Genomic DNA, 25304 nt, shown 5'->3' with positions numbered 1-25304 from the left:
CTATCATGCTTCTATCTGCCAACTTGAGCATCATCTGCTACAGCAACTAACCAAAGGACTGTGTGTTATTTCATCACAAAACTTTTGTTGTCAAGGGCCATTTCCACTACAAAGTCTAGTTTCTACCTCAAATGTAAATATGCTACAATTTGTCAACAGTCAATGTTATCAGTCTTCTAAGTTTATCATTTAAATTTGTCTATGTGTATGTATGTGTGCCTAAATGTTTGTAGGGTACCATGTGTGTGCAACAGCCCTTGATAAGAGGGAGTTAAATCCTCTGGAACTGGAGTTACAGGAGGCTATGAGCCACGTGAATGCTGGGAACCGAGCTTAGATCCTCTTCATAAGAGCAGAACAGTATTCTTAGCTGCTGAGTCATCTTTGAGCACCCCTAAGCTTATTTGGGGGGCGGGGATGGAGAGGAAAAGGGTATATCTTAAGCAAAAAGAAATTCCTTACCAAAAGGTCAAAAACAATTCCTTATTTTTTTCCCTACTTCTTTAGATTTTTGAATTTCACAGGTATTACGGAGACAACCTAGAACTTTTATTTCAAATTTAAAAATGATTCAACTGTTTTCCATATCACTAACCAATTAACCCCAGCGCTACTCATCAAGAGCCTACTCTATGACACTGTAGCACCATCTGTAGTCAACAATCTTTTCACTTAATTTAGTGCCAACATTGCCCAAATTTTAACATTTAAATCCTCACAACCACATGAAGTTTGTACTATTGCCCTTATCTTAAACATTCAGAGACAAGAAAATTAAAGCCCATCTAAAATCACATAGTAAATTAATTAGTGGAAGGGTTGAGACCCTGATTGCAGGCTCCATGTCCTTAGGTCCCAGGCTGTGGTCTCTCCACTCAGGCTCACGTGTTTATGGACTCAGTTCTGTCCACAGTTGTTTAATTTCTGCATCTCTTAGGACATATGTCCCAAGAGGATTATTCTTCATGAGTATGGTCACTGCTCTTTAGCCCTTCACTTATTGGTCCATATATATATATATACATATTAGAAACACTGTGTCCGGTTACAAGAAACTAAGATTTGATGGGAGAGTGTTGTAGAATATCATTTTAAGGCGTGTTACATTTGTTTATGCAGTGGAACATTTGTTTTAATGATGTAAAGATGTGTTGCATTTTTTTTTTTTTTTTTTTTTTTTTGGTTTTTCGAGGCAGGGTTTCTCTGTGTAGCTTTGCGCCTTTCCTGGGACTCAGTTGGTAGCCCAGGCTGGCCTCAAACTCACAGAAATCCCCCTGGCTCTGCCTCCCGAGTGCTGGGATTAAAGGCGTGCGCCACCACCGCCCGGCGTGCTGCATTCTTTTATGTTGCACCTGTTTAACTCTGTGAAGCTGTGTTACTATGCCTCTCTAAAACACCTGACAGCCTAATAAAGAGCTAAGCGGCCAATAGGGAGGCAGGAGAAAGGATAGGCAGGGCTGGCAGGCAGAGAGAATAAATAGGAGAACTCTGGGAGGAGCAAAGAGAAAGAGCAAGAGAACAAGGAGAGGAGGACACCAGGGGCCAGCCACCCAGCCACCTAAGAGTAAAAGTAAGATTTATAGAAGTAAGAAAAGGAAAAAACTCAGAGGCAAAGGGTAGATGGGATAATTTATGTTAAGGAAAACTGTCAAGAAACAAGCCAAGCTAAGGCCTGGCGCATTTATAATTAAGAGTAAGCCTCTGTGTTTGATTTATTTGGGAGCTGGGTGGTGGACCCCACAAAAAAGCAAAAACACCAACAACAGGATAGCATTAACTATACAGGCTAATTAGGGTATAAATATTATTTTTATAATACTGCATTTTTCTATACATAATATGCTTTACATGTATATTAATCTTAGATACCTTATTTCAATAAGGTTTTAAATTTTTTTAAAAGAAAGTCTCAAACCTTTTCTAGAAATTATTTCTAATACATTATTGCTTTTGTAGCCCTTGTTATTTTTAATGTTACTATTTAAAGGAAAGTTCTTCATTTTTTTTTTCTTTGTGGGACATGAAAGCAACAATTTCCACACATATGTCACCTATCTGACAACCCAATAAACCCTCACTGATTTTAATAATTTTTATTCCCTATCATCCATCTCTATCTATCTACCCATCCATCCATGTGTGTGCATGGGTGTATGTATGTGAGCACCCTGCTGTGCATGTAGAGGTCAGAGAGCAGCATACAGGAATTGGCTCTCTCTTTCTGCCATGTGGGTCTGGGGGAATAAGCTTGAGTTGTCAGGCTTGGCAGCAAGTGCCTTTGCCTGTTGATCCCTCTCACTGGCCCCGTTCTAATAATTCACCTATTACTTAGCCTGACTTTTTGCTGTAAAGGTCATGAACACAGACAGACTTTTCCTTAAAGCTTCCTCATTTACTGAGTTAATGGTCTCATCTTATAGTATCTGTTCAGCCCCAGCATAAATCCAATTTGGTCCTGAGGTATAATTTCATTCATTCATTTATTTGCTTATTTATTCTGTGTATGTGTGTGTCACTAATAGTTGGCTCCAGAGAGCTTATCCCTAACATGAGACACTACTTTAGACTGGTATTGTTCAATCGGGATTTCTGCATTTTAAGTTTCCTTCACACTCAGTCCTTGTCTGGTGTCAAATAGCTGTTTTCCATTTTCTTCTCTGCATGCAGACCCACTGTCAAACCGTCTCTGAAGGCTGCTTTAGGGTTTGTTTGCTTTTCTTCAATCACTGTTTGCCATTTTTAAGATTTAGTCTTAACTTCTTAAAGCAGTCAGTAGTTGAGGTTTTGAATTTCTTTTTTAATCATTATTTATAAAATTACACATTTAAGGAAATTGTCCATTTGTTAAAATTCTAAATTCAAGAATATTAGCAGTGAGTTTTCCATTTACTTTTTTTTTTAAAAGATTTATTTATTTACTATATATACAGAAGAGGGTGCCAGATCTCATTACAGATGGTTGTGAGCCACCATGTGGGTGCTGGGAATTGAACTCAGGACCTTTGGAAGAGCAGTCGGTGCTCTTAACCTCTGAGCCATCTCTCCAGCCCCCCATTTATTCTTAATTTGTGTCAAATTATGTCCTTTTCTTTTCTAATTTTTCCTTCTGGAGACAATTCTGTTAACAGTTTTTCCCAGAATTATCTTCAACTTCAGTGCATTGTTTGCTAACTCTTAGCACCTACTCTGACATGAGTATAGAGATTACTCACTATAGGCGCACATCCAGACTGTTATCACTGTTCAGGTACAATTGTTTCCCACGTTCTTTGATGTACATGTTATTCAGAAGGCTATCTAAGAATGAGTTCTGCTGTCATTCCTGGTGGCTGATGATGGTCAGAGTTCTGTATGGTACCTATTGTAAAGGTCTGCTGAGGTATGCTTTATGGATTAAAACACAACTGATTTCTAGAATATTCTTTGTGTACTTGACAGGGAAATGTATGCACTCATTAGACTGAACCACAGGCTGGGGGTGCAGTTCAGTGGTAAAGAATGCAAGGCCCCAAAGTCTATCTCCAGTACCAAGAAATGAGTTGGGAACCAGGCACAGAAGCACAGCCAAAATGCCTGCTCTCAGGAGGCTGGGGGAGGAACAAGCTGAGGGCAGTCTAACTACATGGAGATTCTGAAACTATCCCGGATCATGCAGTTAAGAGTCTATCTGCAAAAACAAACAAAACCAAATCTTGGCAAGCTGAAACAACTCAATTTTTCTGGATCTTGACTCATTTATTTATTTAGTCAGGAAAATTTAAAACTTTTCCATTATTATGACATAGTTGTCAATTTCTTCTAACAGTTTACATGTTAACACAGATCATCAAGGAGAGTTTTCAGTATTTACCATTATGTAGAAACTCTTCTCTAAATAATGCTGCTTTGATGGTTTACTTTGTGTGACGTTGGTACACATTGTTAGTTTGGTTATTATTGCCTGGATATAGTTCTCTATCCTTTTAATTCCGTCCATACCCTTAACGCATGTTGTTTATCAATATCATTCTAATATTTCACCTACTTCCACTTTATTCTTATAGATAATAATTACTGGTATGTCTGTATTTTATTTTTGTCTCCTTATTTTGAATTATTTACTCTGCTTTATCTATGTTTTTGCTACCCCCTCTCACTCTTAAATAAAATTACACCTTATTCTTTTCCTTGGTTCAAATGCTACAGCTTCCTGTTCTTTTTTAAAATTTAAATGTATTTTATTATTATTTCTTTTAATTATGTGTATGTGTGTAGATATGTGCATTTGAGTGCCGGTACCCTCTGCGGCCAGACGTGTTGGCTCCCTCTGCCTATACCCTCCCCGAAAGCTGGAGTCACAGATGGTTGTGAACTGTCTGACATGGGTGCTGGGAACTGACCAGTATGTGCTCTTAACCCCTGAGCCAACTCTCCAGTCCCTAATTTTCTATTCTTTATGTGGCTACCTCAAATAGTGGTGGTTTTTGCAACAGGGTCTCTCTATTGGCCCAGAACTCACTATGTAAATCAGGTTGGCCTGTAACTCCCAGAGCGTCACCTGCTTCTGCCTCTTGAGTGCTGGGATTAAAGAAGTGGTATACCTGGCTTTGTTTTTTAAACTAAGAAACTGTTCTGTGTTCTTCTGAAAGCAAGAAGAATGTACACAACACCAGATGGACTTTGGAGTCAATCTCTTGGAATTCCCAATCTGTTGGAATCTTGGTTTGCCATTTGCTAGAAATAGAGGTCTGGAGAAACTTCCTCCTGTCTCATTTCCCAGCTGTGAAGTGAAGTGGCTGCTAGGCTTACACAGACCACCTGCTGCTAGGTGCCACACCTGCATCACACTAAGTGTTTTAGAAATGGCAGTCTTTTAGGTACAACAGATGTATGTTCAAATTTTATCCGAGCAAAGGGGAGAAAGGGAGGTAGGTGGGTGGGGTATTATTGAGATTCTAAATTTGGCAGCAGAGTTTGAATGAAGAAGAAACTTTTTAGCCCTAACTATAATGTTTGAAACTAAGAATAATCATTTGCTTTAATAACAACTTAGTTAAAGTACTACTAAACTTACCCTTTATGATATATACACAGGCAAGGCAGTCGTGCTATGGTATCTCCCTGCTGCAATTCTTCAAGGCATATTGCACATTCCCCAGCATCTTTACTCAGCACATCCTCTGTGAAGAAAACAATGAATTCAGTACAAGAAAACTAGCCATCAAACTGAAAAACAAAATCCAAAGTATGACTTCCTCTACCTGTACAACTATACAAAACCCAGCACCTGTAATTGAAGTACTGTTCACACTGAGTGACGCTCATCAGATCTGCTTCTGGACAGTGCCTTGCATTCCCATTGCACTGAGGCGTAAGAGTAAGCCACGACAGACTACCATAGTTCTCAACTTACACAAGGTTCTGATCCCAAAAGATCAACAACTCAGTCATTTGTAATTTGTAGTTAATATTCTTTCTGCTATGTATCAATATTAGTGTAGTGTCCAAGATATTTCAAAAAAGTTTAGTATAGTATGACTGAAAATATATGAATATAAACCACCACTCTAAGGTGTTTTTTTTTTTTTTGGTTTTTCGAGACAGGGTTTCTCTGTGTAGCTTTGCACAGGCTGGCCTCGAACTCACAGAGATCTGCCTGGCTCTGCCTCCCAAGTGCTGGGATTAAAGGCGTGCGCCACCACCGCCCGGCTCTAAGGTTTTTAATTAAAGGAAACAAAGAGAAATCACCACAGGAAACTGCTAAAAAGCTGCTTATCTTAAAAAAAAAAAAAGAAAAAAAGAAAAGAAAAAGAAAGAAAAAAGCAGAAGGCTATCAGTGCTCTTGCTTAAATTCTGAAAGCAACTTTAGAAGCTTGAGAGTTTCAGAGACTGGGTACAGGAGGGAACTCTTCCCAGCCCTTAATGCCACACCAACCCCAGACAGTGATCTGAGTGGCTTCCAGACAGCACTGAGGGTATTTTGAAAACTCTGTGGCGTTTTCAAGGGAAAACCCCTTATTCCAAAGCAGATATGCCTTTAAAGGGTTCTGAAGTTGTAATTTAAATTGTTTCAATGTTATTTTATTTATTTGTTTGTTTATTTTTTGAGACAGAGTCTTACTGTGCAGCCCTGGCTGACCTAGACTCACTATGTACACCAAGCTGGCCTCAAGTTTACAGAGATCCTCCTCCGCCTCTGCCTCCTGAGTGCTAGGAATAAAGGTGTGCAACACTACACCCAGACGAATGTTCAATTTTAACCCTGCTTGAACTAGCACGTTAGCTAGATATCCTTTGTGCCCTTTAAAAATGCTGAAAATCATGCCATCACTGCAGAGTACGAATAAGAGACTTGCAGAGAATAGTGTGGCTCCCTCTCAATGATTCATTCTGAGACAGCAGATGGAGGGAAAATAGTCTATTTTGGTCCACAGAAAAGCCTGGTAATGAACAACTTCCGTGGGGGAAAAAAAAGGTATCAGCTCTCAAAAGCTAATGCATTATGATCAGCAACAACTACTACAGAGATAAAGTATTATACCATTTCCCTCACATTCCTGAACTTCATTGTTTCTCTGTTGACCCTGGAGGGGCCATTATCATCAACCCTTGAGGACTCCAGCCTTTCCCTTTTTCTGTTTTCTCCCTAGAGACTTCTCTTCTGTCTCTCCCTTGACCCTTTATCTCCACTGAAGTCTTAGTGTCTAGCCTATCATTTAAGGACCCAGTTCACAGTCAAAGCACTAAATAGACAGATAGCAGGGAGAGCAAAAGGTTTCATCCCCAGCATTGCAAAATAGAGAGAGAGAGAGAAAAAAAAAAAAAAAACCCACTTCGTAAAGGTCTGTAATTCTAAAAAATACAGTATATTCCTACCACATAGATTGTATCTGCAAAGATAAATCAAACAAATGTATGAATGAATTTTCTAATAAACTTCAAAAATGAAGCACTATTTTTTTATGCAACCCATAACTGATTATGACATTACTGGTTTTATATAACCCCAAATAAGAAAAATATACTCCCATAAGTTATGACACACAATCCTAGTATACAGAAAGCTTAGGTAGGAGGACTGCAAGTTCAAGGCTAGCCTGGGTCATACAGAGACCTTGTCTCAAAAGATAATTAAAAGCAATCAAAACTGCAGCACACATTGATCTTAAAACATAGCAGTCTCTTCTAGCTAACACTGTGTTCAGACTTCAGTAGAAAACAACTCTCAAGTCTCATCACAAAATAAGATGAATGAGATGAGCATGTGAAAAACCAATGCCATTATCATTTTCCTGTAACTCCACATTATAGATTCACCATGAAATAGAAATATGTAGAACTTTAACACGCTCTGAATATATTGAGAGAAAAATAAATGACTTCTAACACTTCTAGGCTAACCTATAACCAAGGCTCATTTCTTTGTTACAATAAGCATTTTTTAAAAAACTTTGCTATGACAATTTTAGTATTTATTAAAGCTAAAATATCTAATTTAAGTTTTTATTTAAAAATAGTATTTTATTCTACATATAAAACTCATACAATAAAGGTAAATCCAACCTATAAAATTGTATTAAGAATATAAGGATTAAAAATAAGAATTATATTTTAAGAATTCTATATAATGGATGCTGTTTGTTTTCAACTTGATGGGGGCAAGTATGAACTCTCAGATACTTTCTACCTTAATTCAGAATGCAGTATCAAAGCCAGTTATTTTGATCTTTAATTCTATTCAGTTCCAGTACAATCACAACTGTACTTTCAGTATCAAGACAAGCACACCCACACACAAACACCCCAGACAGCAGCTTACAGCCAAAGCTCGACCTCTGCTGGAAACAGCTTCCTGTAAAACTCTGTCAGACAATTAAAAGCCAATGTTAACACTCCAGCTACTCAATGCTCAAATGTAATCTGCTAAGTGACTAAATTAGAATATATTCATTCTTAAAGTAAAACCTCATAATCACTGTCAAGCAAAAAATGCTCAGTTTTTCAAAATTTAAAGCCCCCCTATAAAATCTACCCGAAAATATTTTTACTTAAAAAAAAAAAAGAAGTCACCATGCAATGTGAAAACTGAACTGCATTTTTCAAAGTGTCCACCACAGGCCAAACACATCTGGAGCAGTTAAGAGTGAAATTGGTACAGTGCATACCATTCTACCTCTCTGGCTCCTTATTATCTGTGTATTAATTGTGACATACAGATAAGGGAAAGCTAAGATGATGACTTTTAACAAGAGGTGGGTACCAGAATCCCTTAGGGAGGGGGCATTCAATCTCAACACAGAAACAGGTATCTGAGCTTCTCAGAGTTTTACAACATACACCTGCTTCAGAAAGGGGATTGGTCATTAAAGAAGGGAGAGGCAGGAACAGCAGGTCAGAGTAGGAAGTTGAGTTGGGCATTGTGGACATTCCTATAACCACACCCAGAAGACCAAGATGAGAGGAGGGTATTCACCGACAGCTAGGGTACATGGTGAGAATGGGGGTGGGGGGGAGGGTGAGACCACCCACAAAAATTTATGGGTTGGTCATGGTGGCACACTACTCCCAGCAATTGGGAGGCAGAGGTAAGAGTATCTCTCCATGAGTTCAAGGCCATCCTGGTCTACAATAGTGAATTCGAGGACAGCCTAAACTACATAGTGAGATCCTGTCTCAAAAACAAAAACAGAACTAAATTAAAAAGTTGAAAATTGAAAACTTAATACAGATTTCCATTTTGCTAGTAGTTTAATAATCAACCTCTGAAACATCCTATTACTTGTCTCTAGTATCAACATAGGAAATATATTCAAAATATTACAGTTAAGATTTTAAAGAATTATGTAAAATACTTTGTAAGTTATAAAACACTCCATGAAATTTGTTTTATTAATAGGAAAGATTTTATGGAGTTCTTCAAAAAACAAAGCCAGTTAGCATCCTGTTCCTTTTCCTCCTCATGCTGATGCTCCAGTTGTTCAAAGAAATCCATGTTGAAGGAACATCTGACACACTTCTGACCTAGCCATTTTTGCACACCTCCTGGCCAGACTAGAACAAAAGCATGCTGAGTGTGCCCAATACTGCCTATGCTGTGGCTTCATTCCCATGAGGCAATACAAACCTCACTTTATTACATTCTTTTGGACATACTTGTATTTCATGTTAATCTTATACAGTAAAGATGGTTATCTACATTTACACAGGAGTAAAAAGCCTCAAGGAAGTTAAGCAACTTAACAAAAGCACTAAATTAGTTGTGTTCTAGGATCAAAACTTGGATTTAGGTTGGCTAATTAAATAGGTTTTTGCCTACTTCATGAATTTTGCTATAAGGCATAATTTTCCCTCATTTTTAAAAAGTTTCACATTAAAGTAGCATAAATATTGATGCAAATGAACAATTTTAGACAACCTTAAGTGTGTGACATTCTCAAGCTGGAGAGGACCACATATTTAGAGAAAGTATTTTTTTTTTTTTTAAAAAAACTCTGTGTGTGCTAGTGCCCTCAGGTCAGAGGTCTTGGATCCCCCAGAGTCGGAGTCCTATGCAGTTGTGAGTGGCCTGATACAGGTGCTAAGAATTGAACTGGGGTCTTCAGCCCAACCTGAACCACAGAAGTATCTCTCTCCAGCCCCTGGGGAAAGTGTTCTTGAGACTGGTCACACATCATTGTTAGGCGTTAATAACACATTGTAAAGGTGGCAGTACAAAGTCACTCACACTCCACTGCTTCAGCAGCTTAAAAGCAATCCTGGCCAACAATATGTTCTATTATAAAAGCAATAGTATCATGTATGCCATCTACAGTGGCCACATACCGACTGGAATCAGCTCTTGAATTTTCAACTTTACTTGTGGTAAAATATCAAACCTCAAAATATATGTTAATGAACATACATTTAAAAGCTCATTATAGACTTCTGTAAATTGATATTTCACTTACAGCTTCTCAAGCTCTTTAAGTTTGCATTGTCCAAAGAGATTACTTACAATTCAAGCAGCCAACTATGCAAAATTAAATATTTAGCAGGTCCAAGCACATATCCATAGTTATTGTGGCTCAAGACAACATGAAGAAAAGCAGACAGCCAAAAATCTCCAAAAGCCAAAACATAACCAAGGCCGAGTGTGAGGCAGCCAGGATTCCATGCACAAGTCTAAATCACCACAGTCACTTTCAGACAAGCATCCAAACAGGAGGTTCATCTTTCCAGCCAATACGATGCCGAGCACTATCACGGATCAGGCGTTTTACCTGAAGCTTTACTTTTTCTTGACCCCTCAATGATAGCAGAAGAAAACAAAAGCAGCTGAAATGTGAAATAATCCCTAGAAAAATCAAGAATTAAAAAAAAAAAAAAATCACAATATTAGTAGAAAGCAATTACTCAAATAATGAAAAGTGGGGGCTCTTATTAATATTTTCAGATATTATCTCTTAATTAGTTTAAAGAGTTAATACTAATATTTGACAGTTCAGATCCATAAGCTGTTGTTTTATTTAAACACTGTAACACAGCTTATAAATGATATTTAACAAAGTGAGGCTGATTTTTAAGTTAAATATATCAATAAAAATATGGTATCAACCTTTATTAGTGTGCTTCAAACTGGAAATCCCTGGTGAGTGTTGGTTCTTGACCCATTCAGAATCGTGTTCTGGCTCACCTTGCAATGACTAGCTTCTCTGCCCCGACGCCTCCAAAGTGAGCATGTGTATGCTTTCTTTTGTGTAAATATAACTAAGAATGGAGTCTATTAATCATGCAGCTACCCTTGAACTGTACTGTTATAATCTAAAAATAAGATCAACTCCTTAGCTTTCAGTGATGGCTCAGTTCTAAAATCCTAAGCATGAGGATTGGAGGCCAACTTGAGCTACACAGTAATGTAGTCCACATGTCTCAAAGGCAAACAAAAATATTATTTAAAAGCAGAATTTTTAATAACTTAAAAATTATATGCCTGGAAATACTTGGGAAATTCACACTTGACATCTCCAAGAAAATGTGACCAAAGTGAAATGGACTTGGATCTGGAATGGAAAAACTGGAACAGAAAGGATAAGAGATGGTTTTCAATCACATTTCCATTCCCAAGGTGACCTAAAAGCAAACTCAAAACAAAGTACCGAATAAAGCTAAGTTCCTTACAGGCTGCAAACAGCCATGCAAGGCAACTAAGGAATAAGCACCCTTTGGCACTGCTTCCTAATCTTCCAAACTTTCAATCTAGGTTCCTTTTCTTTCCCACAAAAAGAAAACATATAAAATCACAATTATTTGCTATATAGTAATCAAATACTGTCATAAATGGCACTCTACTTGTAAAACCTTAAACTGTTGAAGATGGAAAAAAAACAAAACAAACCAACCAACAACAAAGAAAAAAACCAACCACAAAAAAAAAAGATCAAAATATGCTTTGAACTAAGATTCAGGTTCATTTGTTCTGAATCACTACTACAGAGGGGAAAATCAGTTACTGAAAAAACAAAAATCCATTATTTCTACAGGATTTTCAAGCTTAATTTATTACTGTGTACTTTTAAAATTATAATAATGCATAAAGGTAGGCTCAAAATGGCAATAAATTTGAATACAGAAACAAAAAACCCAAGCTCAAGCCCATTAAAACAAAACTACCACATGTGTATAGCTTAGACAGCTTCAGGTTTGATTCTAAACTTGTAGTTTATTTAGGAGCATTTGGAGGTGGCAGCTACCTCATAAAGCAGTGGCAAGACATGACTAATACTTGACTATTAGTATTGCACCTGGCATGGGGCAGGTTATACTGAGATGATTAATGGTCTACTAAACACACACACACACACACACACACACACACACACACACACCAAAAACTGTTTTAGATAACCTTAAGTGTGTGAAATTCTCAGGCTGACAAGGACCACATATTTAGAAAAAGTATACTTTTTTTAATGTAATTTCTTAACACTATGTGTATATGTGTACCTGCACATGTAGAAATGCAACAATACAAGAGAAAACAAATCCAGAAAAGAACTTTAATCCCTCTAGGACTACAACGTATGATCATTATCAAGAATGCAAGCCGGGCGGTGGTGGCGCACGCCTTTAATCCCAGCACTCGGGAGGCAGAGCCAGGCGGATCTCTGTGAGTTCGAGGCCAGCCTGGGCTACCAAGTGAGTTCCAGGAAAGGCGCAAAGCTACACAGAGAAACCCTGTCTCGAAAAACCAAAAAAAAAAAAAAAAAGAATGCAAAAGTACATATAACCTTGACTGAGTGTGACTACAAGACACATAGAAAAGTTCAGAATTATGTACAGAATGGTCATGTAAAGTATATGTAGAAAGAACATATGAATATGTCTACATAAACATGAATGGGGACACAGATTAGCAGTAGAGAGCATTCATGAGACCCTGAGTTTTATGTAAAACAAAAAACAAAAACAAAACAAAACAGACACACACGTAAATACTCTCTATGCTGGAAGGAGTGTAAGGAACACAAGCCATCTCTGGAGAGGACTGGGGCTTGCTAAGGTGAGAGGGGGCTTTTCACTGGCTATTTTCTGTCCCTGCATTGTAACCATGCAAACATACCTATTCAGAAAGAAAAGTTCATTTTAAAACGGAGTAAGAACAAAGATGGCAGGCAAAAGCAATCAAAGCAACTCCATTTGGAAGGCCATTCTCCCTGGGTCTTAAACTGGTGCTTCTGTATCCTTAGGGCATCTTCTTAAAGGACACCCGTACAGCAGAATCAGTTCCAGAGCTAAGGGAGGATGTGCCTCATACAAGAGGCATGGCTTCCTGGAGCTCCTCTTCATCACAGCCACTCACTGACGTGGGAGCCAAGGCTTCAGGACAGACAAAAGGCTTTTCTGCCTGTTGGTATTTCATGAGTAACAGAATCCTTTGATTTTTACCCCAGACCAGAGTTTCACATGTTATACCAGAGTTCACACAACTATGGCAGGTTAACTGGTTATGGCAAGGTAAACAAAGCATTTACAGGTTGAGAAGTGCTTATCAAAATAATACCAAATGACTAGAGTAGAGCACTTGCTTAGTATGCACAAAGTGGGCTGTGATCCACAGTATTGCAAAATCATCATCACCATCAAATGATGACATTAAAACAGAATATGGCTAAAACCTTATATGAGACAGTGTTAAAAAAAAAAAAATATATATATATATATATATATATATATATATGGCATTAGGGACTGGAGACATGGCTCAACAGCTGAGAGCACTTGTTCTTAAAGATGACCTGGTTTCAGTTCCCAGATCCCACACAGTGGCTAACTACCGTTGGCAATTCCAGTTCCAGAGACTACGATGCCATCTTCTGGCCTCCATGGGTACCAGGCATGCATGTGGTATACATAAATATGCAGGCAAAACACTCACAATAAACCAAAAATATAACAGAAAAGATCCAAACATAGTTGTGTGTAACTGGCCATCTCAACAGCTCAGGAGGTGGATGGGGGGTATAAGGGAAGTTCAAGTTCAGGTCCAACTATAAAGCGAATTCAAGTTCAGCTTCAGTTACATGAGACCTGTCTTTAAAAAGTTCTAATACAAAAAGGATGCTCAAATAAACTGCACAATATTTGTGCAAATAACACAGCTATGAAATATATAGAGCCAAAGGCTGGAGGTGGCTCAGTGTGCAAATCGCTCAGTGTGCAAGCATAAGGAACGGAGTTTGGATTCCCAACACCCATGTAAAAGCAGAGTCGGCGAGGTGGAGACAGAAGGTCCCTGGAGTTCTCTGGTTAGCTAGTCTAGAGGAATTGATGAGTTACAGTAAGAGCCTGTCTCAAAAGATAAAATGGAGATCAAGTAATAGAAGAGAACATTAACTTTTGGACCCTATACATATGCATACACGTGTAAAAACACCTGTACATACATGAACATGTACACATAATCAAAATATATAAAACCAGAAAAATTCCTATTAGGCTATTAGCACCAACACAACTGAAGTGACTTTAAATCCAAGAAAAATTGGTAAAACTAGTTACAGTGGGGATTTTACTAAAATTTCTAAATCTGTCAGATTTATGTAGATCAAATAATACCCTCTTAGGAAGGCCATTGAATATTTCCATAACACAACCAACTCAATTTATGTATTACTAAGCTGCTGAAGCAGTCAGGTGTGATGGCACGTCTTTAATCCCTACCGAGACAGAGGCAGGCAGATCTGAGTCTGGGCCCCACTGGTCTACACGGTGAGTACCAAGTCAGTCAGGGTGCCCAAGGATAGACAGTGCGAACCTATGTCAAACAAATAACAAAACAAAAGCGCACAAGACCTTTTCACTCTACAGAAAACATACTTCACTTAGGTTCTAGTTGCTTCAGTTGTTGTGACACATTTTGACTGAGAGAAACTCGGGGCTAAAAGTGTTTATTTGGATTATAGTTTCAGGTCACAATCCATCACTGAGACAAGTCAAGGAAGGAACTCAAAATCAAGTAGGACATGAAGTACAGACCAAGGAGGAATGATGCTGACTGGCTTGTCCACAGGCTCACGTTTAGCTACCTTTTGAAAAATTTTGTTTTTATGTATATTAATGTTTTGCCTGCATGTATGTCTGTGGTCCATGTGTGTGCCTGGTGCCCGAGGAGGTCAGAAGAAGGAATTGGATCCCCTGGAACTGGAGTTACAGAGGGGTGTGAGCTTGCCATGTGGGTCCTGGGAAACAAAGCTGGGCTCTCTGCAAGAGCAGTTAAATATTCTTAATAGCTAGCCCCTCAGCTACCCTTTAATTCAGCCCAGGCTAATGGTACCACCCACAGTGGGGTGGGCCCACTGTATCAATTAGCAATTGAGAAAATGCCCTAGAGACAAGGCCCTAGATCAGTCTCATCAAGATAATTCTTCAGTGAGGTTTCTCTTCCCAGGTGACTCTAGGTTTGGGTCAAGTTGACAACTAAAACTAACTATGACAGCTTATAATCATTATTTACAGAAAGCCAATGGTGTACTTAATCATAAATAATCAATTTGTGTCAAGTTGACAACTAAACCACAAATAATCAATAGGTTTCTGTCAAGTTTACAGCTAAAACTATGACAGCTTATAATCATTATTTACAGAAAGCAATGATGTATTTAATCACAAATAATCAATGAATTTCAAAAACACAGTGGTATGAACAGTGCTCTATAACATCAAAATCAAAATCAATTCCCACTATATCTCTCTACCAAAATTACCTTTAAAATTAGTAAAAGGAATAAAGCATATTGAGTTGGCAAAGCTATTAAAAATTTATTCTTAAAATGTTTATTATTAAAATATAGAGAATGAAAAGAAATAAGCTATTTGGTACTTAGCATAAATAAATTTTAGCTTTATTTAAAACTATTATCTTCTTGAAAATATCAATTAAATATTTTAGCTTTGCCTGAAGTACAAAAACACATATTGCAATGAAAAAAAAATACAACCAAAGATATTTTAAAGAATAAAATATGTGAGAAACATATGAAATGTACACTGATGAAATATAAAATTTAGAGGAAAATATTATTGATTTTGGGTAGTTGAAGAAGGGTCTCATGTAGCCCAGGCTCGCATGTAATCCTGCTTCTCCTGCCCCCACCTCCTGGGTATGTCATTATATAATAACTGTTCCACCACACTCTGACATAGAAAAGGATTATTTCCAAACAAAATTCCCAGATGCATTGAGGAAGTGACAACTATGACTGGACTGAAGAACCTGTCAGTCGTCTTTAAGAGCGAATGGATTCACCGTTGTGTTGTAGCTGATGAGACAGCAGAACTTCCTGAATTACAGACTTCAGAGCAAAGGAAGAGTGTCTGGTCCATAATCTTTGCCTGTGAGTAAGTAACCTCAGTAGCAATGTTTTTAAACACTTCATGATCAAAGATGTAAAAATCCAGCAATATCAGAATCAATACAATTCAATTAGACCATTAGAAAAATCTACCAACACATTCTAACACCAAACAAAAAAGAAAAAGCCCAGAATCTCAGTACTTGGAGAGGCCAAAGCAAGAAGTTTATTAAGTTTGAGGCCAGCCTGGGCTACAGATTCTGTTTCAAAAACAAACCTAACTAAATTTAATAAATTAAGCTGTTTTTTGTTTTAAAAGAGAAGAAAATCACACACACACACACACACACACACACACACACACACACACTACTCAAGTTCAAAGCAAGCATCCATTCAGCAAGTTAATGCTGAGTTTTTTGTTTTAAAAGAGAAGAAAATCACACACACACACACACACACACACACACACACACACACACACACACACACACACACTACTCAAGTTCAAAGCAAGCATCCATTCAGCAAGTTAATGCTGAGTAAGAAAAAGCAGCATGCCCCCAGTGCCATGGTTATCCTACAGAAAGTTTATGAGTGTTTCAGTAAGACAAAGACAAACACGCAGAGCGCTTGCTAGGAATTTCCTTTCAGATGACACTTACATGCTCACAAAGTCTAGACCACTAAAGCCAGTACTAGACCGGGTTCTGAATGTCCATCAGCTGTGTACCAGTGCATGGCCCCCACGCTGTAATACTACAGTAAGTAAGAAGTGAGTCATTGTAGACACACTCTTGAGGAGTCTAACAGAACCACTGCTACATCTTCTCTTGCAGTAGGAATAAACCTAGACACTAAGGACACAGGTTCTCTGAACCCAAACAAATGCACAGACCAGGTTCCTCAATAGGAGCATGTATAGTATCTCTGTGGGATGAATCTCAAGCTCTGGATCATCAGCTTATATTCAAGTGACTGGAACTCACCTTCTCTCAGAGTTCCTCTATAAATACAGGTGTCTGAAAATAAGCCTGACTATTCTAATTGCGAATTTTTATAGGTAGTTAATATACACTTTATAAATAAATTTCAAATTCTCAGATCTAGCTACTTCTGGAAGTCTGCACAAGATACAAGTGACTAAGTATTATCATATTGAATAAGAATTCTTGTTTAAGCATTAACGTAATTTAGAGGCCCAATCTAGTTGAGTTGGTGTCAACATTTAGGAATTCAAACACAAAACTATAAGCAGCCTTGTGACCAGAAAGACTCAGCTTCAAAGTCTCTGACTCACCTGCTCTAAACTTTATGATAACATAATATAACAGATGCTTTGCTTAGGCATTAAAGAGGCCACCTCCAATCAGACTCACCATCAATGTGGTAAGTGGTATTCTGGGGCTTTGCCTTTAACCCAATTAGAATTCCCCACACCCAAGATAGACACAAACTTTACCAATGTGCCACCTCTCTGTAAGCCCTAGATCATAATGTACAGCCAAAGATCCTTCTTCACTCACCTGTGTGTCATCACAGCCCATAGGCTAGTTTTAAAATTAAAAACTATCTAAAATTTATGAAAGTTTTGCTTCTTGCTGTAAATGTTTATAGAAAGACCCAGGCCTAGTTATTTTTCAAAATGGCTTTAACTCTGTTTCCTAGCAGAGCAGAGTGAGTGAATGAGTGAGTGTGTGTGTGTGTGTGTGTGTGTGTGTGTGTGTGTGTGTGTGCGCGCGCGCGCGCGGGGAGGGGGCGGGGGTCAATAACCACTAAGTAGTATAGGAAGCATTAGGGGCAAACTCTTAACACTTGAGGAGAAGGCTGCTGTTTTTTAAAGACTGCTAACATGCCTTTCAAGCGGCTTTGTTTTGTTTTGTTTTTCTATAGTTAAAACTCTACAGGAAAATTTAGAGGACTCGCTAGGGCCACAGAGTCACTCTGACTCATTCATTCAGGCAACCTCGAATAAACCTGCCCAGAAGACCCCCAACACCACAAGAGAACAATACTTTGGTAGTAACCCTCGTGCTCTCCTCACTTGCTACCAGCCAAGGCTTCTCTCCATTCTTTGTCCTTGGGCTGCACTCCTTGGCTTAGCACTCACCAAGACAAGAGCCTCTGTATTTAGTTACACTTGGAGACAATCGAGTAGACAAATTTAATAACTTAAACACGGTTAAGTCAGGAAATGAAAAGCTGTCAAATATCATAACATTTAGGTAGTAGTCTAGATATAAAAAAATTAAATTACAGAATACTATGATTATGTGCAAATATATGCTTTTTAATTCAATGAAATGTAGTTGCAATTTTTAAAAGCCAGGGGTTAACATTAAAGGACAGTTATTTTATGGATATATATATATATATGTGTGTGTGTGTGTGTATATATATATTAAACATAATTATGAAGTATAATGGCAGAACAATGGAGCAAGTACAGAAACAAAACTATCAACATTTAGTCTCAGATTCTGAACTTGAATGAGAATTTTTAGTAAATAAATTTCAACTAGATTATGTAAAGAAGACAATTTCATAAGGCAAAAAAGTTAGGACATAACCAATACATTTACTATTCAAAGTAAAGGCTAGACGTTCTTTCCACTTATACACTGGTAAATGAAAAAAAATGCTTGTCACCACTGTGATACTAAGGCTAGAGACACTACCTTCCTAAAACACTTGACAAAGTTATCTGAAGAATATATTCATCTCATCGACTCTTGATAGGCCGTAAGCTCTGTCTGTCTTCTTCACTGTAGCACTTAGCATAGTATCTTATACATAAGTACCCAAAAGAGAGTTGCTAAACTTAGTCTTTCAACAGATTTTGCTAATTACTAGTATTCTCACCATGCACTTTATATCTAAGCCTCAGATGCCATTTCTTCTTTTTTTCTTAATGGCATTTAGGTATGCACCAAGTGCCTCTATTTACTTACTTCTTTGCATCAAGAGACAGGGTCTTACTACATAAACAGCCCAGGATGAGTTCAGACTCGGCTATGCTAAAGTTATTTATAGGCAAACACCACAAAATCCAACTCAAGTTTGTTTTTCTATTAGCCAGGAGGAACAATTTGATTTTTAATTCCTGAATTTATTCTACTTGTTCTGTGATGACACCAAAGACTGTATTCCTAGGGTCATGAGAGAATACCCTGGTCCTACACACTAGACCTAAAGCAACTGCCAGGTAGCACAAAAATGAAATTTATCTGTGGGTTCAAAGAGACAGATAACGTTTCAGTCTCCACTTCCTACACTTATTTCCTCCCACAGTTGTCTAACTATGAACAAACCCTATACCTTCTGTTAACAATGTATCATTTATTATACATTTGTGTAAGAGTTATTTATTTTTATGTGTACAGGTACTTTGCCTGTATGTATGTCGGTGCACCATATGTGTGCAGTGCCCATAAAGGCTAGAAGAGGGTGTCAGGGCCCCTGGAACTGGAGTTACAGAGTTGTGAGCTACCATGGGGGTGCTGGGAATTGAACCTGGGCTCTCTGGAAGAGCAACAAGTGTTCTTAACCACTGAGAAATCTCTCCAGTCCTTCACTTATTACATATCTTAAACACATTTTTTTCCTGAACAAAGTCATGACAAACATTCCTTTTTCTTTAGACCTAACCTAAACGACTGTATTCAGCACAGCATCTTGGCCATCCTGTTTTTATGGTCACATCATTTGCCTTTTCATTTCCACTCTCTCCTGTGTCCCAGTGGAATTTTCCAGGGTATCTGATGTGCCCTATTACAAAAAAAACTAACTGTGGAAAAGATATAATTCTTTGTTATCAAGCCAGATATTAAGAATTTAAAAAACATAAAAGACAATGCCACTCTTGCCATTAAATTGTCTTGGAAAAATGTATTTATTTTCACTTACTAATAGATATAACCTAATTAACATACAAAGGTATCTTGAGATGAGAATTTGAATCCTTCCCTGCCCTTAAATTTTGCTTCAAACATGAAATTCACATTATTTATGGCAATGCGAAATTACAATGTTATTTAAGGCATTGAACTTACCATTATAGGTTATTCTTGGCTTTGTTAAACACATCACAAGATGCAAATCCATTTCATCTGAAGGTACAAATTTTGAGCATACCGGGCACTTAAATCCTAAAACATAAAGGAAACCCAAGTTATTTAACTATTCTGAATATCAAACTATAGTTTTTAAAAGTCATGGAAGACCAAAAGTATTTAAAACTTCAATATTAGACTTAAGAAATGCATTGTAGTACTTACGTACAACTCAATTGGGGAGGGGGGTTGTGACTAGAGATCACTCTTGATTTAAATCAGTGTATGAAGATTGTCCCATTACGTTAATAATCATGTTAAACGAGAAGAGTGCGCTCCATCATAAATTCCCTTATGGATTCCTATCACTTAGGTTATTCTCGTTTCTGATTTTTAAAAAATTTTTAAAATTCTTTTTCTCTCTCTTCTTTGAGGTTGTCGCCTCAGCATGTAAGGTCTTGGCTACTGCTCCAGGTCCATGCCTGCCTGCCACTGTCATGCTCCCCCACCATGGTCAATGGACTCACCCTCTGAAACTGTAAGCCCCAATAAACTTTTTCTTCTATATGTTGCCTTGGTCATGGCGTCTCTTCACATCAACAGAAAAGTAACTATGGCAATACCTTAGCACTATTCTACCCAATCCAATAATTTAAACACACACTGATAAAGAATGCAAAAGCTTTGAGAACAACAAAACAGGTCTATCACCTAAGACTCCTGAGGTTTACATTACCACTTGCTACACTTGGAGATGGTTTGCATTTGCACCTCCAGAGTTCCTATGTTCAAAGCTTCATCACCAACTCATTTGAAGTGCAATCCTTCAGAATATGGTTCCAGTAGGTGGTTGTTAGGTCACTGAGGACATACATGTAGCTCCAAAATATTAAAGCAGTTCTGATGAGATTCCAGAGTAATTTTCCCAACACTAAGTTGTTATGCAAGGCTCAGCCTAAGCCATTAATGGCTCCCTGGCTTCTTGTGTGGCAAGGTAATCCCTCACCTCCATATCCTCATCCTCATCCCACACCCACCACTGTGGTGCCAATCACCATGAGGCCTTTATCAGTGCCAAACTGATGCCAAGTGCCAAGTCCACGAGCCTCCAAAAATGTGAGCTAAAGCAGCCTTATGCAATCTGTCATGCTTGGTTCTTCATTATAGTAATGAAGAACTGACAAAGAAGTGGCCTTTCTGCCACACCATACTAAGTCCTAATGCAAATTAGGAAGAGCAAAAAACCAAGAGATGCACTCACAGTCACTTTTGATACTTAAATGCTAGATTCTTTCATGCAATATTCAATGTGGACTAATATCTGCCTGAAGTGCTCTATTAAAATCAAACTCGCATACTAAATGGGAGAATGTTAGTTACCTCACTTACAAAGACACAGTCTGGAATGTTCATGGAGACTCAGATGTAAGCTGAATTGAGAAGACAGAAACCAAGACAAGTACAGGAAAGGAGGCCTCCAGGAGGCCCTGGGGTAGATGATGTGCAGAGAGAAGGAAGAGAAGCACTCTGAGAGATGAGTAACCAGCGAGGAAAGAGACATTCTACTTCTAGGCTGTGCAGGTTCTTATAGGAACTGTCTTCTCTCAACTCAACTGAGATCAAAGTCACAGGCAGCCTGATGCCTAGACTCATAGCTCAAACACAACTAATACAAAGCCAGGGGGAAAGAGTTCTCATGCCATTCAGTCAGGAATTCCATTTCCCTAAGTCAAACAGTCTGAACTTAAAAAAAAAAAAAAAAAATATTTATTGTGGCTGTAGAGATGGCTCAGCAGTTAAGAGCACTGGTTATACTTGTTTCTTTCCACTTCTCAAAATTCACTAAACTGAGAGTACATAAAACTTCAAACGGGAGAAATGAAGAATCTGATATAAGTCAGCAGCAAAAGAGTAGGAAAATACATGAAAGAGATGACAAGATTGCTCAAACAGTATCTTAAGTGCTGTTAAGGTAGCAAAGTCTCACCCCATAATTCTCAAAGGCCAAGATGGACGACAAGGATGCCCCATGACTTCCTAATATTAATGCATGAGGCTAAAATTTATTGCTGCAAGGACTAAATACAAGCCTTCAAGTTGCAATTCATGGCATACAGCATCAAAAACATTTGAAAACCTGAGGTTTCTCTGAGTCAGTTCTACACAAGAAAGAGCTCCACGGAGAAAAGTGTTTTGCATCTAGGTAGGGAGAAAAGCCAGTCAGCCCAGAATATTGTCTGTTCCACATTTTTAAAATGCTTAGAGACCGATACCAGAACTGGAGAGGGGAGTGGGAGATACTACAGAAAGAAATTCAGAATTTCTACTAGGCAGTGGGTGTCATAGTAAGCTTCACCGATCAACCTAGAGTCACCTGTTAAGAGGGAACCTCAACTGAAGAATTGCCCAGATCAGAATGGCCTTTTCCATGTCTGCAATACATTTCCTTAACTGCTAACTGATGCAGGAAGGTCCAGCCCACTGTAGGTGGTACTATCACTGGGTAGGTATAGGAAAGGTAGCTGAGCAAGCCCAGAAGCAGCATTCCTGAGGTTTCTACTCAAGCTCCTGCTTCTGAGTTCCTGCCTTGGCTTCCTTCAATGATGGACTGTAACTGTGAGCTGAAATAAACCCTTCCCTCCCCAAGTTGCTTTGGTCAGTGTTTGTCACAGCAACCGAAGACCAAACTAGGACAGTGGAAAAAGAAGAGGACAGGAATAAAGACAAATCTCACACTGACAAAGAACCCTCCTCACAGTCCACCTATAGACACACATACACACACACACACACACACACACACACACACACACACACGGTCTATGTATAAGAAAAACAGACACCAAGGCTTCTTGGTCTACTGTAAGTCCTATCTTCGACATAAAACAGTCATTGGGGGTTTTTAAGGGACCTTTCTATTAGGCACAATACAACAAAGGAAAGGAAAAAAATACACGGAAGCAAATTCAAAAGATGGCAAACAATATTTATATTATCTATCAAAAACAAATGGGCAGTATCATTACCATACAAAGAACTCTTAAAAATCAATATGAATAAAGGCAAATACTGTAGTTTTTAAAATGGGCAAAATTTCTAAACAGCCCCAAGCACTCCTTGATGTGATATACAGAGGACAAAATATACCTACATATACTCAGGTCAAATAGAATTTGAATATAATCATGAGGAATTAAGAAAAGGTCTTTAACATACAAATGTCAATCCAGAAAACAGAAGGAAACTTGAACAGTTCAAATCCTGATCCTTCCTAAACTTTTAAGATTTTTGATTCACATGGGTTGTTACTGGTTACTTTCTTTGATTTCCATCTTATATGTTAAAGACACACACACCCGCCCCCGTAACTGTTCTCAATTGCTGCTGCATCCATGAAATAAGAATGAGAGGCTAGAAAACAGTAACAGCAATGGAAGAAAGGCATTAGGGTTGGTGAAATGACTCAGCAGGTTAAGGAAAGGTCTAAGGAGAGAATGGACTCCATAGAGCTGTCCTCAGACCTCTACACACACCATGGCATATGGGACTCAAATACACACCTCACACCTCACACACACACACACACACACACACACACACACACACACACACACACACACACACACAATTTAAAAAAAACTATAGAAATTAAAAATTCACCTAGAAAGATGGGTTCTTCATTTAAGGCAATACTATTGTCAATTAATAATTAACATTTACTATGTATGAGAAAATTATCTACATATTTTGAATATAACAATTTACCCCTGCATACTTTGAATTTAGTCTTAATACCTTAAAGGTAAAAGCAGATGGGCTAAGAACATGGCTATAGCTAGGAATTAGCCACAAGAGGATTCCAACAGCTCTTCTGGCTCCAAAGTCCTTCACCACAACTCTACACAGCCTGAAGTAGGACCAAAATTCAAGGAAGGCAGATAATAAAATAAGATCAGTTCAGGTGCTCTGTTATCCAATTAAACAGAACTGCAGAACTGAGGAAAGAGGGAATCCAACATATTTTCCCAAACTGTAGTTAATCAGTATTTAGAATGAAAGACTAAAAATAAATGAAAACAGGTAGCCATGCCAAAGTATATTACTGTGAAATTAAAAAGCAAGAGACTTAAAGTAAAATGTTCAAGAAGAAAAAAGACAGTCAAAGCAAAATCTAAAACCCAGGCCTTTTTCGTTTTTGTAGAGAGAGAGAGAGGTTTGACTACTTTTCAGAATCTGAATGGCATTAGTCTTTAACAAAGCTGGAAGCCAGAAGACAAGTCAAACAGTAATTCCAAAGTTCTACCAGGCATTTCACTGAAGACACGCCTACAGTACTCCATGTTTCCATGGGGCTGAACACACAGTTTTTGTTTCAGACAGGCAAGGCCTTTACTTCCTGTGACTATTGTCAAGAAGCTTCCAAAGCATGCACTCCACTAAATCAAGGGAGTGAAGAACGCCCAGGAGAGGAGATGGGAAGTCTTTGATCAAAACCATGTTGCCTAGAAGAAACTTATGAGGCTGGAAATGTTAAGTGAAAAAAGGGAAGTCTAGAAATTATTCATAGACTAATATAGTTATTAATTGAGATACAGTGTGGGAGTAATTTCATAACTTAGAAAAAATGAGATTCAAGAAATATGTATCTTTAAATATTCAAAGACTCGGGACCCAAGAGATCAAGACACAAAAATCCAAGAATGAACAAGCAAGTGATGGCTAAATACATATATGTAACTCCACTTCCAGATGTCACCCCCATCTTCTATCATAATCAACTCTGAATTAAGAGTGTCATCAAGAGCTTGATAAGGTGCTGTCTTTCTACAGTAATCTTTCTTAAAATATTCCTTCTCTATAGGAATCATGCTTCCTTTTGTATTTTTCCTAGACTTTAACGATTTCAATATCACAGCAGAGCAAGGGGAGTATTTACTACATATTTATCTTATTAGCTTAGTAGTCTAATAAAACTTAATTTTGAAACCTCAAAATATTTGTATCTTGGTACCAATACTGGTTGTACTACAAGCTATGATGAGGAAAATGTTGATAATGCTAGGTACACACTGGACTCAACAGACCACACAGGAAGTGCCTAAAGCACAGAAGGGATTCAGCAAGCAGTGGCTGTTCTTTTCACTATCCAAGGCATTCCCTAAATATAAAATCCACACTCCTGTGACATGCCTACTATATCAATTAAACTGTGTGTACAATGAAACTGTGAACATCATACAGGTATCTACTGTTTGTCCATGGTTGATGACTAAGATTAAAAGATTCTTTTTTTCTCAGAGGCGGTAAGTACTCAGGCCCTGTTCTTACTATTTGTGCTGTCAGAACTCGACCCCAGGGCCTCCAGCAAAATAAGGCAAGCCCTTTATCAGTAATAGAAAGCCCTAATCTCTAGTCCTTACTGTGAGATTTACATAGCAATGTA

The 25304-nt window shown here is 38.1% G+C and overlaps 1 protein-coding gene across 1 annotated transcript in view; it reads right to left on the bottom strand.

Annotated features, from left to right (window-relative positions):
• Znrf2 (zinc and ring finger 2) overlaps positions 1 to 25304 on the bottom strand; it is a 78636-nt gene that overhangs the window by 14794 nt on the left and 38538 nt on the right. The window contains exons 2-3 of the mRNA XM_052719707.1: positions 19862 to 19957; positions 5054 to 5159 (exon numbers count right to left, since the gene is read on the bottom strand). Of these exons, the coding sequence (XP_052575667.1) occupies positions 5054 to 5159; positions 19862 to 19957 (202 nt within the window). The remainder of the gene's footprint in view (positions 1 to 5053; positions 5160 to 19861; positions 19958 to 25304) is intronic.

The sequence above is a fragment of the Peromyscus californicus genome, unplaced genomic scaffold (genome assembly GCF_007827085.1).
Source record: "Peromyscus californicus insignis strain IS unplaced genomic scaffold, ASM782708v3 Scaffold_6__1_contigs__length_162567912, whole genome shotgun sequence".
NCBI lineage: Eukaryota > Metazoa > Chordata > Mammalia > Rodentia > Cricetidae > Peromyscus > Peromyscus californicus.
The sequence above is the reverse complement of the archived record's forward strand: the minus strand, read 5'-3'. Positions and strand labels throughout refer to the sequence as shown.